General features: G+C 44.1%; 2 protein-coding genes across 4 annotated transcripts in view; one reads left to right on the plus strand and one right to left on the minus strand.

Annotated features, from left to right (window-relative positions):
* Nucleotides 1-14,913, minus strand: part of LOC122834483 (low-density lipoprotein receptor-related protein 1-like) — a 109,790-nt gene that overhangs the window by 16,089 nt on the left and 78,788 nt on the right. For both annotated transcript variants that reach the window (XM_044122967.1, XM_044122966.1), the window contains exons 32-58: nt 14,678-14,827; nt 14,442-14,582; nt 14,151-14,276; nt 13,897-14,028; nt 13,670-13,804; nt 12,587-12,716; nt 12,344-12,470; nt 12,104-12,255; nt 11,895-12,019; nt 11,434-11,808; nt 6,289-6,478; nt 6,002-6,206; nt 5,700-5,892; nt 5,173-5,298; nt 4,763-4,891; nt 4,559-4,678; nt 4,288-4,401; nt 4,038-4,187; nt 3,789-3,911; nt 3,582-3,698; nt 2,469-2,597; nt 2,271-2,393; nt 2,033-2,173; nt 1,081-1,268; nt 409-592; nt 251-336; nt 47-166 (exon numbers count right to left, since the gene is read on the minus strand). In XM_044122967.1, the coding sequence (XP_043978902.1) occupies nt 47-166; nt 251-336; nt 409-592; nt 1,081-1,268; nt 2,033-2,173; nt 2,271-2,393; nt 2,469-2,597; nt 3,582-3,698; nt 3,789-3,911; nt 4,038-4,187; nt 4,288-4,401; nt 4,559-4,678; nt 4,763-4,891; nt 5,173-5,298; nt 5,700-5,892; nt 6,002-6,206; nt 6,289-6,478; nt 11,434-11,808; nt 11,895-12,019; nt 12,104-12,255; nt 12,344-12,470; nt 12,587-12,716; nt 13,670-13,804; nt 13,897-14,028; nt 14,151-14,276; nt 14,442-14,582; nt 14,678-14,827 (4,031 nt within the window). The remainder of the gene's footprint in view (nt 1-46; nt 167-250; nt 337-408; nt 593-1,080; nt 1,269-2,032; nt 2,174-2,270; nt 2,394-2,468; nt 2,598-3,581; nt 3,699-3,788; nt 3,912-4,037; nt 4,188-4,287; nt 4,402-4,558; nt 4,679-4,762; nt 4,892-5,172; nt 5,299-5,699; nt 5,893-6,001; nt 6,207-6,288; nt 6,479-11,433; nt 11,809-11,894; nt 12,020-12,103; nt 12,256-12,343; nt 12,471-12,586; nt 12,717-13,669; nt 13,805-13,896; nt 14,029-14,150; nt 14,277-14,441; nt 14,583-14,677; nt 14,828-14,913) is intronic.
* Nucleotides 7,571-9,402, plus strand: LOC122834487 (delta-type opioid receptor). Of its 2 annotated transcripts, none has more exons than XM_044122978.1 (2): nt 7,571-8,120; nt 8,216-9,402. In XM_044122978.1, the coding sequence occupies exon 2, from the start codon at nt 8,290-8,292 to the stop codon at nt 9,307-9,309; it is 1,020 nt and encodes a 339-aa protein (XP_043978913.1). In that variant the 5' UTR covers nt 7,571-8,120; nt 8,216-8,289; the 3' UTR covers nt 9,310-9,402. The 2 variants fall into 2 exon arrangements, with proteins under 2 accessions (XP_043978913.1, XP_043978914.1); XM_044122979.1 differs by having other exon boundaries at nt 7,571-8,077.

A 14,913-nucleotide genomic window follows, 5' to 3' on the forward strand; every position in this document is an offset into this window, starting at 1 on the left:
TTAATTATCCTCTTATCGCTCAAAGACAGGACGCTGCAACACCAACCTGAACGTTGCTGCCGTTGATGTGCATCCGTCGGATCATGCTGCCCTGCGTGTTGACATCTGTCCAATAAATCATCTGCTGCCGATAGTCGAAGTCCAGAGCCACGGCGTTGTTTAAGCCCTGACAGCAGCAGGAAAGTCGGATTAGTTTAACGACACGACAAACGTCTGCAGCACAATCACCAAAAGGACGCGTGGGGCTCACCTGTTTGAGCAGGGTGTAGTTGGAGCCGTCCAAGTTGAGCTTCCTCAGGTAATAGCGGTTGGCAAATATGAGGAACGGCTCCTCGTCTGCAAGGTGAGAGCGAAGATGAGGGGATTTGTCTGAAACGCGGGGCTGTTATTAAACCGTCGCTTTCCTACCAGAAACAGATTTGCATATCGTTGGGTTCTCCGGACTGAGCTGGAAGCCCTCCACACAGAGACAGTGGTAGCTGCCATGGGTGTTGATGCAGCGCTGGGTGCAGGGGTAAGAGGTCGTGCACTCGTCTATGTCCACGCAGGTCTTCCTGTCGTCTTTGAGACGGAAACCTGGGTGGCAGCGGCACTGTGAGGGAGCAAAGGAAGGAGCAGCAAACATGGATACAGATGTTTCCTGTCAAACGTTTAGAAGAGTAAATACAATCTATAAACATATTTACTATGAATTTAGAGCAGCTGTTTATTTAAGAAAGAGAGGAAGGAAAGGGGTATGGAAAGAAGAAAGGAGGGAAGGAAGGAAAGAAGAAAAAAGGAAGGAAAGAGTGAAAGAAGGTAGGAAAGAAGGAAGAAAGGAGGGAAGGAAGGAAAGCAGGAAGGATACAAGGCAGGAAGGAAAGAAGGAACCAAAGAAAGAAGGGTGAGAAGGAAGGAAGGAAGGACAAAAGAAAGTAAAGAAGAAAGGAAGCAAGAAAAGAAGAAACCTTAAGAAAATCGTGTAGATAGAGAACACAGGACATCACAGACAGCTGTTCAAACTCTTTCCAGCCGTTCTGCAAACATAAAGCCGTTCCAGGCTTTCTAGTCCACTCTGCACACGTTTCGTTTCCTGCTCACCTTGAAGCCCTTTTTCAGGTCCTCACAGAGCTGCGAGCAGCCGCTCAGTTTGCTGTTCAGACACTCATTGATGAAGCAGTTCAGCTCATCGGAGCCGTCGCCGCAGTCGTCCTTATGGTCACAGAGCAGAGCCTCAGCGATGCACTTCCCGTTGCTGCAGGCGTACGCGCTGTCATTGCATTTCTTTTCTGTTCAGTGGAACAAAGAAATTAAACGAGAAACAAGCGGAGAGAAAATTTCACTCAGGCTGATGACATTTCAAAGATTGCTGCTGAGGTTAGTTCTAGTCCACTGAGAAATCTTTCCAGCTGCCAGATATGATCAGACTTTATTATTCAATGTTCAATGAAACATTTATTGTGGTTGTTTGCAGCTTATTTGTTGCTTTCTCTGCTTTAGTGTTCTTTCTGTTTTGTATCCAAATCAATTCCTGCTTTTTTCTGGTTTAATTAACCTTCCTAAACCAGGAAAATAAAATATTATAAAAAATAATTTTTACTACATCGTCCTGCCCAAGACTGACAAGAACTGTTGTCAATAAATGTATGCATAAATCTGAATAAACAACTAACATAATAATAATAATAATAATAATAATAATAATAATAATAATAATAATAATAATAATAATAATAATAATAATATTCCAGCTAATGGTTCTCATTTTGCATTAATCTCAAGTCTAATGTTACTTTGCATTATTTGAGGTCTGAAAGAACTGGATCTTGTTCATCATTTTGGCATTTTCTTATTTTCTGCAAATAAATAATAAATTGTTGCTAGGAATTTCTGAGACATGTTGTCAGTAGTTCATAGGGAAGAAAAAAAAAAAAGAACAATGTTCATTTTACTCAAACTTATACCTTGAAAGAGTAAAATCAGAGAAACTGATCATTTCGCAGTGGTCTCTTATTTTTCCCAGAGCAGTGTTGGGTGTTTGTGGTGATCTGACCTGGACTTGAGCAGCGAGGGTTTTTCGGTGCTTCGTCTGAATGGTCGTGGCAGTCAAATTCTCCGTCGCACTCCCAGGACTTGTGGAGCAGGCAGCTTCCGTTGGCGCAGCGGAAACTGTCAGGGCCGCACGGCGGGTAGTCTGCGGCGACAAACAGCGAGTGCACTCAAATAAACATGGCAGGAGAAGGAGGGAGTGTTTGAATGATTGGCCCGTCAGGTGAAAGAGGAGCGCTTACGGCACTCGGGGGACTCATCGGAGCCGTCTCTGCAGTCTTTGTCATGGTCACACACGAAGTGCTTGGGGATACACTCTCGGCTCTGGCACATGAACTCGTCCCCGCTGCATGTGTCGTTGAACACTGAGACAGAAATCATTTGGTGAGGAAACAAGTGATTTATTTCCTCTTCAGACAGAGCAGAGGGTTTCAGCTCACCACATCCTGCTGTGACACTCTCGTCGACCCCGTCGGGGCAGTCTTTGTCGCCGTCGCATTTCCAGCGTTGAGGAATGCACACATTCGACCCAGGACATCGAAATGTCCCTGGACTGCAGCTTTTATTCTCTATAAAAAATGTTACAACTCAGTAACATGATTCTTTAAGAGGATCATAAAAAAAACAAAAAACATAAAGCCACACCCAGGTGAGCTATCCTTCCATTTATTTACAGCACAGATGTAATTCTACCCCTTGAACGCATCTTTTTTCACATTTTCTTAAGGCGCAGCTGCACGCCTCAACGTTTACTAAATGATCTTTAACTGACAGAACAACAAGTCGTGTAAAACTGTGAAATGGGGAAAAGAAATGATGCCATGGCTTTTAAATGCCTTTCAAAAAATGTTGAAAAGTGTGGTGGGTATTTATAATCGACCCACCTTAATAAACATTTTTAAAGTTGATTCTTAGATTCTTTGCAATCCAGCTCAATCTCAGTCAGACAGGAACCACTCTGTTGGAGTTAGGTCTGGACTTTGACTGGGCCATTCTAACACATGAACATGCTTTGATCAAAATCCTTCCCACTGTGGCTCCATTCATCCCCCCCATCGACTCTGACCTGCTTTCCTGTCCCCGCTAAAGAAAAGCTTACCCACAGCATGATGCTGCCAATGTGAGACATTTAAACTTCTACAGCCTCCTACTGTCTCTGCTGTGTTCCTGGTTCTTCGTCATAATTTTGTGGATTTTATTTAGGTGTATAAGAGTATTGGAGGCTGAACACAAATGGATGCCGCCATTTTTTATTTTCCTCCAGGGGGTCTTTTGTGGGCTCTAGTGTCCCTTATATGACAGTAAGCTGACAGGAAAGGGGAAGACAGAGGGGGGAAGACATGCGGCAAATGTCGCTGGGTCCGGGAATCGAACCCGCAACGGCTGCGTCGAGGACTCAAGGCCTCCAAATGTGGGTCGTGCTATCCCTTACGCCACAACAGCACGCCCTTGCATGTCGCCATTTTTATGTGTAAATCACTTCAACTGAATATGAATATTGCATTAAACAAATGTATATTTTCTTGATGGGACAAAATATATTTAGCGCTTACTGCAGTGAACGTCCTCGTCGCTGCCGTCGCCGCAGTCGTCAGCCCCGTCACACACCCAGCGGCTGAAAATGCAGCGGTGGTTCTTGCACTCAAACTGCGACGGTGAGCAGACCTTATCTACAAAAACAAAGATAGGGGTATGAAAGAGGCGTCACTCCTCCAGGAAAATAAAAATCCATCAGCACTTCAGCTCGTCTCAGGTCGTACCGCAGTTGATCTCATCGGCACCGTTCTCGCAGTCATTTTCACCGTCGCACGTCCAGCTCATGGGGATGCAGCGGTTGCTCGGGCACGCAAAGAAAGGCAGGGGACACTTCGTCCTGCCGGCCCCTGACAGAGCAAAGTTAGCGATAAGCACTTTAGTATGAGAGGAAAAGGCTTTTTCACAATAAAAATACCCTCTATTATAATTAAGTTCAAGCTGTTCTTGTATCAGTCGATGAAGATTTAAAGCACCTGGGCAGTTCCTTTCATCTGAGAAGTCTCCACAGTCGTTGGCTCCGTCACATTGCCATGAGGGGGCGTAGCAGAGCGTGGTGAACTCACACTTCTGAAACATCACACTCTTCACTCCCAGATGGAAGTAAGAGGAACAGTCCGTGGGAGCTTCGTGAAGAAAAACAAACAAAAACTGAAGCCTCCGAGTGACACGCTGAGTTTAGCAGAAAATTATTACTGTTCTGTCCAAGAGGCTGGATCAACTTACGACAGTTCATCTCATCACTCGCGTCCTCACAGTCCACTTTCTGGTTGCACTTGCTGGAGTTGGAGATGCAGCTTCCGTCTCTGCACTGGAACTGATCGGCTGAGCACAACGTGGCTGGAGAAAGTGTTCAGGTAAATAAGCATCCAGAACTGGCAAACTCAGCAGTTTTTAGCCATTCCCAATTATTTAGTACTTTAGTTTTTAACTCTTTCACAATCTTTTATAGTAATTTTACTCCACTGTTCTCCCCGTTTTCTCAAAGTAAACTCACTATTGCAGAAGACTTCATCCGAATTGTCTCCACAGTCATCCTGCCCGTTGCACCAGGAGCTGTGCCCAACACAGCGGCCATTTGTACACCGCCTGTAGCCCTTCTTGCACACGCGATTGGCTGAGAACCAGAGAGAAATGGGCTGAAACTTCCAATGTCAGAAAAAAAAAATAGATTATTGTACAGAGGGAAGATTGTCCTCACCACAATAGGACTGTTTCTCATCAGACTTGTCCTTGCAGTGAGCCATGCCGTCACAAGTGAGAGTGTAGTTCACGCAGTCTCCGTTTCCGCACTCAAACTCATCAACGCCTGTACAGGTGGAGTTGACGCCTGAGGCACAGAGGAGGGCAAAAGTGAAAGTTTTCAATTTAAACCTCATTAAAAACCAAAATGAACTCCAACAAAATATCTTTTTTTTTTTGTCGAAACGTATATTGCTTAAATTATTAATTGCAGGCTATTCCCTCAGAGATCAGAAGCAATAGCTAGATTGGTGAAAAGATTCTCATAAAATAGAATCTAGTTAAAATATTTAGAGCGCATTAATGCTTGATTATGGATCCACACATGTTAACCCAGACTGTTTTTAGTTAATCTGGCCCTCGTCGTACCAGTGCAGGTGTTGTCGTCCAAAAGCTTTCGTTCGCCACGGCAGCCGCAGGTGACTCTTCCTTCAGAGCTCAGCAGACACAGGTCCTGACATCCTCCGTTATGGACTCGGCACAGAGAGAACTCACCTGTGCAAACATGAGGATTGTGAGAAGTAAACAAAGCTGCACATGGTACCTAGAAATTAGACCTTGCAACTGTGGCAAGACCATTTATCACATAGCAATCATACCAATCCCAAGTAGAGAAGTCCAGGATTTTCTCATGCTTGAATATCAAGCCCTCAGATACAGATATCTATACTATTTTAAGGCTTGCATGTTTATCTGCAAGCAGCGGTGTTGTTTTAAAAATGTAGACAACACCATACAATTTGCATAGAGAATCTGAATTCATGCGCATAAATATTAACAAAAACCTAGATCAGCTTTTTCTGCACATGATGCTGCTGTTTAAGTCAGGTTATTTGTGGAGAGCTGCAATAATGACAAAGTAATCACTTCACACATCATGCTGAGCCCTGACTTACAGCCGTTTGTGTCGTTGGCCACGGCAACAATGCCCATGGGCTGCTGGGGGATGTCGGCACGCAGCACCTTCATTTCAGCCCCGGTGTATTTGTCGGCGCGAAGGACAGCCCTCCTGACCCAATCCGTCCAGAAGATGTAGTCTCCGTAAACAGCCAGGCCAAACGGATGGACCGGCTCGTTCTTCAGCACCACCTGAGGTAGAAATAATTTATGACCTCAGTTCATCAGGAAATTACAACCACACATATTCTATTGCTACTATAAGCACAGCCATACAAAGGTCGGATATGTGATTACGTACGTATCTCCGACTGCCATCATACTCGCAGCGCTCAATCTTGTCAAGGGTGGCATCAGAGAAATAAAGCTTTTCAGCTCGGTGGTCGATGGCCAGCCCGTTGGGGGTCCTAATATCTGTGCCGATGATCACCAGCACGTTAGAACCAGCCAGCGTAGCACGCATGATGCTGGGAGATTGCTCATTCCAGTTGGTCCAAAACATCAGGCTGTCGGTAGAGATACCGCAACACAGACATGGTCAGTGCTAAGAACAAATGTGTGACAGTTAAGAACCAAACCAGCTCTGACCTCTGACACTCGTCAAGCACGAACGCCCTCGGGTGGTCGTCTCCCGACATCGTGACCACGGTGTTCCGGTCAACGGCGCCCCAGCGGCTTTGGTCCACAGTGTGGCGGGTGATGGTTGACGTAGTGTAGCTGGTCCAGTATAACATATCCCAGCCTCTATGGTACGCCAAGCCCTCCACGGAGCCCACATCTGACACAGGAAGGAAAGCGAAGAAGCATGTCAGTCACAGGGTGTGTTCTGATGCCAAACGCAGTCCTCTGCCTGCAGGTAAGTGCTGCCTGGTAGTCTGGAGTTGGGAGTAATATGTCCTTGAGGTCTTTTGCCCAACAACCACAATGCCAAAAGGACACAAGATGACTTTTTATTACACTACATCATCAACGGATGAGAGCGGGTCATGTTCTGTTGCACAACCTTGAAATGAGCAAAAGGTTGTGATTTCTTTCTGCCTGTAGGGAGGTAGAGTACACCATAGGATAGAGGAACACAAAGTTCAGACTGAGAACAGCTGTGCTGCTAATGAGAAACAGCCACACAAGCACGCTTACAAGGTTTCGTTAAGAGCAGGACTGCTTTAGAATAAAAATAAACTTCTGTAATAGTTCATTTTATTACACAGTTCTTAAACAGACAGATATGGATTACACATATTTTACTATGCTCTCATCCGTAGAAAATCCTCACATTTAAATTCCATATTTTCCAAGATCTCCTAGGAACATTGTTAATAATGATAAAAGAGGTCTTTTCTCAGGACTGGCTACGACCTCACTAAGTCTTTCCCACTTCTGGCCAAATACCCAGTCAGGCTCCTTGCCAGATGAGGCACATCTTCAGTCTAACACCAGACACGAATCACTGTTTCTGTTATGAATGTTTCTAAGTGAAGCAATGCTGCTCCGAAGTTGAGCAACTTGCCAAACAACGCTTTTTCTGCATTCATAAATCACTGCAGAGTAAAAATCGATGTACATATAATATATTCTTCCTTGTTCCCTCTCTCCTTAGAGCTGCTAATGAGCTGTAAATCTCCAAATCTTCAGTTTTACACAAACTCCTTGATCTTTTTGTTGACCTAAATTATCTCAGCATGTATACATTTGCTGTTGCCAATCATACAGATGCCTTCCAGTTTTATAACTCCTAATGGTGGCTTTCCTGACACAGATTTTATGGCAGCTGCCTGCAGTAGGTGTGATAGCTGCTCAGTGTTTGCTATCAGGGTGGAAGTCAATAATTACCCAGATTTTGCAGGCGAACGCCGTTCCACTGACTCCTCTTGTTTATTTATAGTATCTATGCATATTTTGTACATCCATGCACAAGGACTTCTAAACAAATCTTATCGTTTGTGATAAGAACCTAAAATGATGAAGCATGGGAAAAAAAAACAAAAAAACTTTGCTTGGCCTCATTAGGTCCTCCCACAGAGAGCCGACCAACCCATCTCTGCTGTACTGTCTCATAATCAGTCCAGAGTTCACCTACCGCTTACAGTCGAGCTTTTCACCTTCTCCGTTCACATCATGCTCCCAATACGCTTTGCAGAATATCCCTCTCTGCGGAGAAAAGAGGCCCGTGGATTGATTTGTCCGACTGAGAAGTGATGTGGAGTGGTGGGCTGCTGTGAGGAGTCAGACCTGAGCTCACAGCTTTCATTCAAGATCAACGGGAGACCAAAGAGGAGCAAAGAGCTGATTGGATGGCACATGGAAACTAGATGCATCGCTAAACAAGTCTGTTATGTTGACGGTCATGTCCCGATAGGAGCATGTCAAGAAGAAGCAGGTGTTTATGTTTAACAATCACCTTCTCCTCTAAAAACTGCCTGGTAATTGTCAGCACCCTCATTGTTACGTGTCTGGAACTCCGTGTGATGTTATTTCTTGGAAGACTGTTATTGACTGTGACTAATCCTTTCTACAGGTATTATCAGCTGTTTTATGACTGGCTGAGTGTAATGACCAAACAAGCAGTTGGGGAGTATTAAGAGCGTCAGAATGACCTGGACTGAGGACAGGATGCTGAACTCTTCAGGTCCAGAGGGTCCGGTGGGGAACAGCAGCAGCGTGGAGCAGATCCTCGTCCCCATAATGGATTCGCTCATTTTGATCCTGGGAGTTACTGGACACAGCTTAGTGATGGTGATCTTGTGTGGACGACAGAGGAGGGGGGTGGGACGCACTGGACAAGCCACGATGGGCACGGGAACGGACATCCTGCTGCTGGCTCTGAGCGCTGCAGATCTGCTTCTGCTCTCCACGATTCCCTTCTACACGGTTTCCATAGCCATGCAGAAGTGGCCGTTTGGGAACGTCATGTGCCGTCTGGTGGGCTTCCTGGGATCTGCCTGCTCGTCCGCCAGCGTCTTCACCCTGGCGGCGCTGGCCGTCTCTCGTTATCTGACTGTGGTGAAACCCACCAGAGCATACAGCCTGCTCATCCCTCGCAGGGTCTCCATGATCGCCGTCCTCATCTGGGTCCCAGCCTGCTCTCTCGGAGCCCCTCAGTTGGCTTTCCGCTCTGTGGGACCCCCTCGACAAATCACTGATGGCCACACTTGCTTTGCCTTCCTATCTCACGAGCAGCAGATGATTTATGGACTGTTTCACTTCCTTGCAGCCTTCATGCTTCCACTGGTCACCATCGCAGTGGCATACGGCAGCATCTACGTGTTCCTGTGGCGAGGCCAGCAAGCTGGCAGGGCCGCCCAAGTCGAGCGCTATCAAAGCAAAGTGACTCAGACAACAGCCATGCTGGTGCTGGCCTTTACTGTGTGCTGGCTGCCCTCGTATGGACTGACTCTGGCCTTACTGGCCAATCCGAACTCGGGGGCCACTGGGGCCGCGCCGCGTTATGGCGCCTTTAGTGTGTTTGCTCGGCTAATGGCAACCTCCTCCACAGTGATGAACCCTATCCTCTACGTCCTGATGTCCCAAAAGTTCAGACAGGATCTGCTGAGGATTTTCAAACGGGAACGACAAAACGTAAAGAACAATGTGGTGTTGTCTGTTGTCTGACAGTATTAATGTAACCAACTCACTGACTGGAAAACAAACTTTATGCTGTAAGACCTGTGAATAAAATGGCTGCCACTTGGCATCAGCGACAGACTGAAACTGGAAAGCTATGCCACTCGTTGTAAACCGATATTCACCCTTGAGTTGCATTGAAACATTATTGTGCAAAACGACCTTAAAATCTGCTTTGTGTCCAGATGGTTTACAAGAACAGTAGGAATAGTCTATTCCGGGAAAGAGTGGCAAGAAATATATGAGATAAGAAGGCTGGAGTGTTTACAAGCCATGTAGCCGATAGAGCAAACCCGCTAAAGAAAACTGACTGCATGTTTAGGGTCATTGTCTGTACAGCAACACATTGCAGCTAGAGCTAAAAGGTATTTATGGTCTGCATTCAGTGGTACTTAGATGAAATCTTAGCATTAATAATTTGCAAGAAAAATATGAATGTAATAATTGTGGAGCAACTGATGAAAGTGGGCCAGGAACAAATGCTGGGGTCAGCTTAAGCTGTGATTTATTCCTTTGTAAAGTTCAATCTCAGATCAGCAAATAGCATCAAATCTAAATTTATTTCTGTCTCAAGTTAGATAATCAATAAAATTAGTTAATTAATGCCTGTTATTTGTTCATCAGGAGACCTACTAGTAGCAATTCAACGTAATCATTTTTCTGAGATTTGTATTGTCAAACAGCACAGCAACTAGTTTAATAAAGCACAGTATGTGACTTGTATAAAAAGTACAAATAAAAAGTCATTCCTGTTCATATTCAGCCACGACTAAAGCGCAAAGTAGCCATTTTGGATTTTGACATTGGGGTTGGTAAGAATCCTCTGACTTGGACTCAGAATCTATTAATTTCTCCAACTTTAAATCTTGTAAATGTACATTTCAGAGTAACAATAGAACATTAAATTAAACTCCCGCTTCTGACCAATTATGCCAAACAAACAAATAAGTGTTAAGCAACAAATTATGAAGCTTATTTTCCTTTTGTCCCATTGTTGTAAATGAAATAAGTTTGTTGAAATTGCAGTACTTGTCAAACTTTGTTTACTTGGGTGTTACTTACTATAAAATGTTTGAGAGCCAGCAATATGGATCAAAGCATAATCATGAGTAAATTACCTGGTTAAAGTCCAGACTTCAATCTAGTTAAAAGCCTGTCGTACAACTTGAAAACCAATGTTTGAAGACAGCATTTGTTCAATCTGAACGCCTTATGTGGTAAAGAAACAAAAATACACTTTTTTTTTATTTTTTTATCTGTAATGTAGATTACAGATAGGAGAACTGCATTGCATAAGACGATCCCAAGATTTGCTGTGGGTGTGGAAGGTTTACGGGCGCAGTAGGAGAACCAATTCTGAATCACACTCCTTGTTGAACAGATTAAAGCGAAGCTCCTTTGGTAAAACATTAACATTGCACCTGTGTTTTGTTGTGCTCAGATAAAGTAAATGAAGGTCTATTTGTTTCTGGACCTCCTGTCCATTTTGTTCTCAAAGAATAAATAAAAAAAATAATTCCCCTTTATCTTGGGTTTGGCAACAACTTGAGAAGAAAGATTTCCTGGTTCTGTTTACATAAGTAGGAGTTTCTATGGAAAACCTTGCAGCTTTCTTCTCCAGGAAGATTTCTCATCAGGGGGCTGATGGTTACACGCAAGCCCTTTTCTAAAATCAAAAGAAAAAGGTTGGAAAAAAAACACAGTTTGGCAAATGACAGGGTTTGTATGTTGGAGGAGAATGTGGGAATAAAAAGGAAAGAAGATAAATAGAGAAAATATCTGTAGAAATATCCTTACCCTTTGAACTCCTTCGTTTTGTACACGGGGCATTTGAACAGACAATTTCTACAAAGTATTTTGATTCAGAGGGACTAAATACAAACACATCTATGCCGTACTTTTCAAATTCGTATGAGTACAATTTATAGTACAGTACGTGTATCAGTTTCTTTCTGCTTTTCAGCCTTGAACTACTTTGTGGTGGTTTATCATAGAGGCACCCCTCAAACATTTGCTTGTAATGTTAAAAAATGCAACTTGAAAAGTATGAATGTTTTTATGAGGAGATAAAAGTTGACCGAAAAACTAAAACTGAAAAGTAGGGAAACTCACTCTCTACGACAGTTTTGCGGTCCAATCCATCATCGCTGATCTGCTGGATGTTGCCGAAGTGAATGTCGCTGAAGAAGATGCGGTTGGCTCCTTTGCCCCCTCCTCCTCTGTAGTCAAAGGTGAGAGCGATGATGTTCTTCATGTGCTCCGGATCTTCGAATGGCTTTATGGGCGCGTTCAGGTTGTTCTCATCTGACAGGTGGACACTTTTGAGTATGGTGCGCTCCGAGTAGAGAAGGTAGCCGTCGTAGTCACGGCAGCCGCTGCTGTCCTCGGCCAGCATGCCATGAGCGCAGGCACAAGTGCGCTGGCCATTGCCGCGGTAAAGGCAGAGCTGCTCACAGCCACCATTGTTCACTTTGCACACATTTGTTCCTGCAAACAGACACAAACATAAGGAGCTGCATTGATTTTCAAATCAAATTGGGGGTATTTTTTTCCCCTTCTTTGGTTTTGCTTACCTTGCTGCCTGTCCCTGTTGAAAACCTTGATATCTTTAAGCTGGACACCAATACCAGTTCTCAGAGAGACGGAGTCTGAGGCATTGTCCTTGTTGCCTCTTTTAATGGAACCATTCGCATGTGTCCTGCACGAAATGCAAAGCGTTCATCAGACGCTATTGCTTGGAAACGTAAAGAAAATCATAATGAGCAGCTGGGGAATATCTGACCTATCACTCCAGTAGATGTAGCTCTCAAACACAGACACAGAGAACATGTCCATGTTGTTGCTGGCCAGCACCACCTCCCTGTTTTCTCCAGTCTCCAGGTTAATACGCTCAATCTTGTCTGTCCTGGCATCACACCAGTACAGCAGACCGTCCTACACACCAACATGAAGTAATCACGATGCTGCACACTCCCTGCACCTTCATCTTAAAAGCATAAAGAAGTGCTCCGTTGTGGCTTACCGCATAGTCAATGGAGATCCCGTTGGGCCAGCTGATACTAGCGTTGACCAGGATGGCCCTCTGTGAACCATCCAGGCGGGATCGTTCGATGCGGGGGTACTGACCCCACTCTGTCCAGAACAGGTAGCTGCCGGCAAAAGCATGTAGGAGCACAGAAACACTTAAATAGTGTAAGCAATAGTGAACTGAAACTACAAATTTGGTGGTTAAGCTGCACGGCGTATTTCATTTTGTAATTCTCACCCTTTCTCAGGATGCACGGTGATGGCGCGTGGCTTGTCCAGGCCCTGGGAGATCACCACGTACCGGAAGGAGCCATTCAGGCGAGCCACCTCGATCACATCGAAACCTTGGTCAGTCCAATAAATGTTTCCTGTGTAGGACAGAGGAGAAATGTTGAAAAACAGACAGATCTGTAGGCAAGATGCACGTCCACTGTGTATATATAGTCTAAAAATTACGTGTTTTGCTCATCTGCCCCTTTTTAGTGAAAGTTTTTTATATTTTTGCAGGGTTTCCCTGAGTTTATTATAAGCCTGGCAGGCCACCAGGCTTTACATGTACCCCCACTAGTCTAAGCACTGATTATTTACTTAAGTCTTTATAAAATGTTTACGATGTGACATTAAACAATTAACTAAGTTAAAAAGGTTAAAAAAAAATAAAAAAAATAAAAATAAAATAAAAAGGTGTTAATCTTCCAATCTTTCAATAAAACAAGACTCTCAAGTGACATTTTCAAATTTCCTGTCAACCTTAAACATTTTTTAACTCAAAAACAGGACGAGCCGCTGGATGGATGACTGCCCTAACGCCCAACCACTGAGCTTAGCAAATTTTCTTGCGGAAACTTTGTTTTGTATTCAGTAAACTTCAAATAAAAACATAATTACATGATTTTAAATAAAAGAGTATATACATTTAATTGCAAACAGTTGAGTTTATTACCCACTCATAAAGGCACCTATCTTTAAAAATGCATCCAACTTACCTTTTTCCATGGGCGATTTACAAAAAGAAGCTTTTTCTGCAGCCATATTTCTAAGATTTGTGGCGTTTTTTTGTGAGCAGCACTTGTAAAACTGTACAAGTAAAGCACATATTTTTTGTTGATTTAAAAGAATCTCGGGTTTTTTTTTAAACTGTAAGCGTTATTTACATTTAACAACATCGCCACTGAAATAGACATCTTGTTTTAAATATCAAATGCTAAAAAAACTAAAATGATTTATCTATATAACTAGCAAATGACTGCATTGCTGTTTTTTTTTTTTTCGTCATTCTTAAGTTTTACATCGTTCAGTGTTTTTTGGTGATGCTTCTCACCAGCTATCCAGTCAACAGCGATCCCCTCCACTCTCCCGATGCCGTTGGTAATCACGTCTTCTCTCCAGGTCTGATCTCTCTTGGCCCTGCTGATGGTACTCAGGCCCATATCCACCCAATAGATTGTATCATTCTCTAAAGCAAACAAAAGAAAACAGGCTTCCTGATCAATAAAGGGAAATTATAACAAGACAGTCAGAGAGGGAGGGGGGTGAAGAAAACTTTACCAGCGTGGAAATCTATGCCAACAGCTAGTGAGGTGCCAGAGACAGGCACTAGAGCATCGGACTTGTCTGAAGGGTCCAGAGGAATACCCCGAATGCCTTCATGAACAGAATACAGAAGGAAGGAGCCCACTCCTGCAATAAACACAAAAGTAGATCTCAGAAATATCTGAGCCACGCCCTGACCATTTATGTTAGCCTGTGAAGCAGAATTTGTTTGAAATTAGGATCTCTGTGTACGTGCAAACACATCCTACCCTCGCAGGACTGCTGCCCGGTTCGCAGGCTGTATCCTGCAGTGCACATGCAGGCTCTGGTGTTGTGGGAGGTGGGGAGGCACAGCTGGGAACAGTCTCCATTGTTTTTGCTGCAGAAATTGGTGCCTGTGAGCCGAAACGCACAAAGACAAACACACACAATAAATCAAAGATGAGTAACCGGGTTTAAACAGCGTTGCCTGTGATAAACATTCAGTGGCTTTAAATTAGACCCTCTGTCAGACAGATGCACTTTATCTTTCAAAGGACTTTGACACACAAATGTTGCACCTTTTTGCACGGTTTCGTTGTAGATCTTCATGTACATCATGGGCGAAGTGCTGTTCCTCAGGACTTTCCAGTTGCCACCGTCTTTTTTATCACACGTTCCGATCTGGTCAGTTCCCTGGTCCGCCCACCACAGCTTATCCCCTTTGGTGAACATCAGACAACATAGACATTACACATTTCTGCTGAAACTGCAGCTACAATAAAGTGTTTATGATAATGGCCACATTAAGACCTACCCATAATAGCAAGCGCTGTAGCCTTGATGAGCTTGCCCTTGGTGCCTTCCAGCACCTCTAGTCCAGAACCGTCCAGGTTGCAGCGGTTGATGGTGCTGTTTCCTGAGCTGATCCAGTAGAGCTGAGCTGTGTCAAAGTCGATGGAAAGGCCTAGGAAACAAAAGAGCATGTAAGAGCAATGTCTGACCTCATCACTAGGGGGAGCTGTCTCTTAGTCACAAGCACAGGGGCACAAT

Source organism: Gambusia affinis, linkage group LG07 (assembly GCF_019740435.1).
Source record: "Gambusia affinis linkage group LG07, SWU_Gaff_1.0, whole genome shotgun sequence".
Taxonomy (NCBI): Eukaryota; Metazoa; Chordata; class Actinopteri; order Cyprinodontiformes; family Poeciliidae; genus Gambusia; species Gambusia affinis.

Coding starts and splice junctions, on each gene's coding strand:
- LOC122834487 (XM_044122978.1), top strand. CDS start 8,290: ATGACCTGGACTGAGGACAGGATGCTGAACTCTTCAGGTCCAGAGGGT.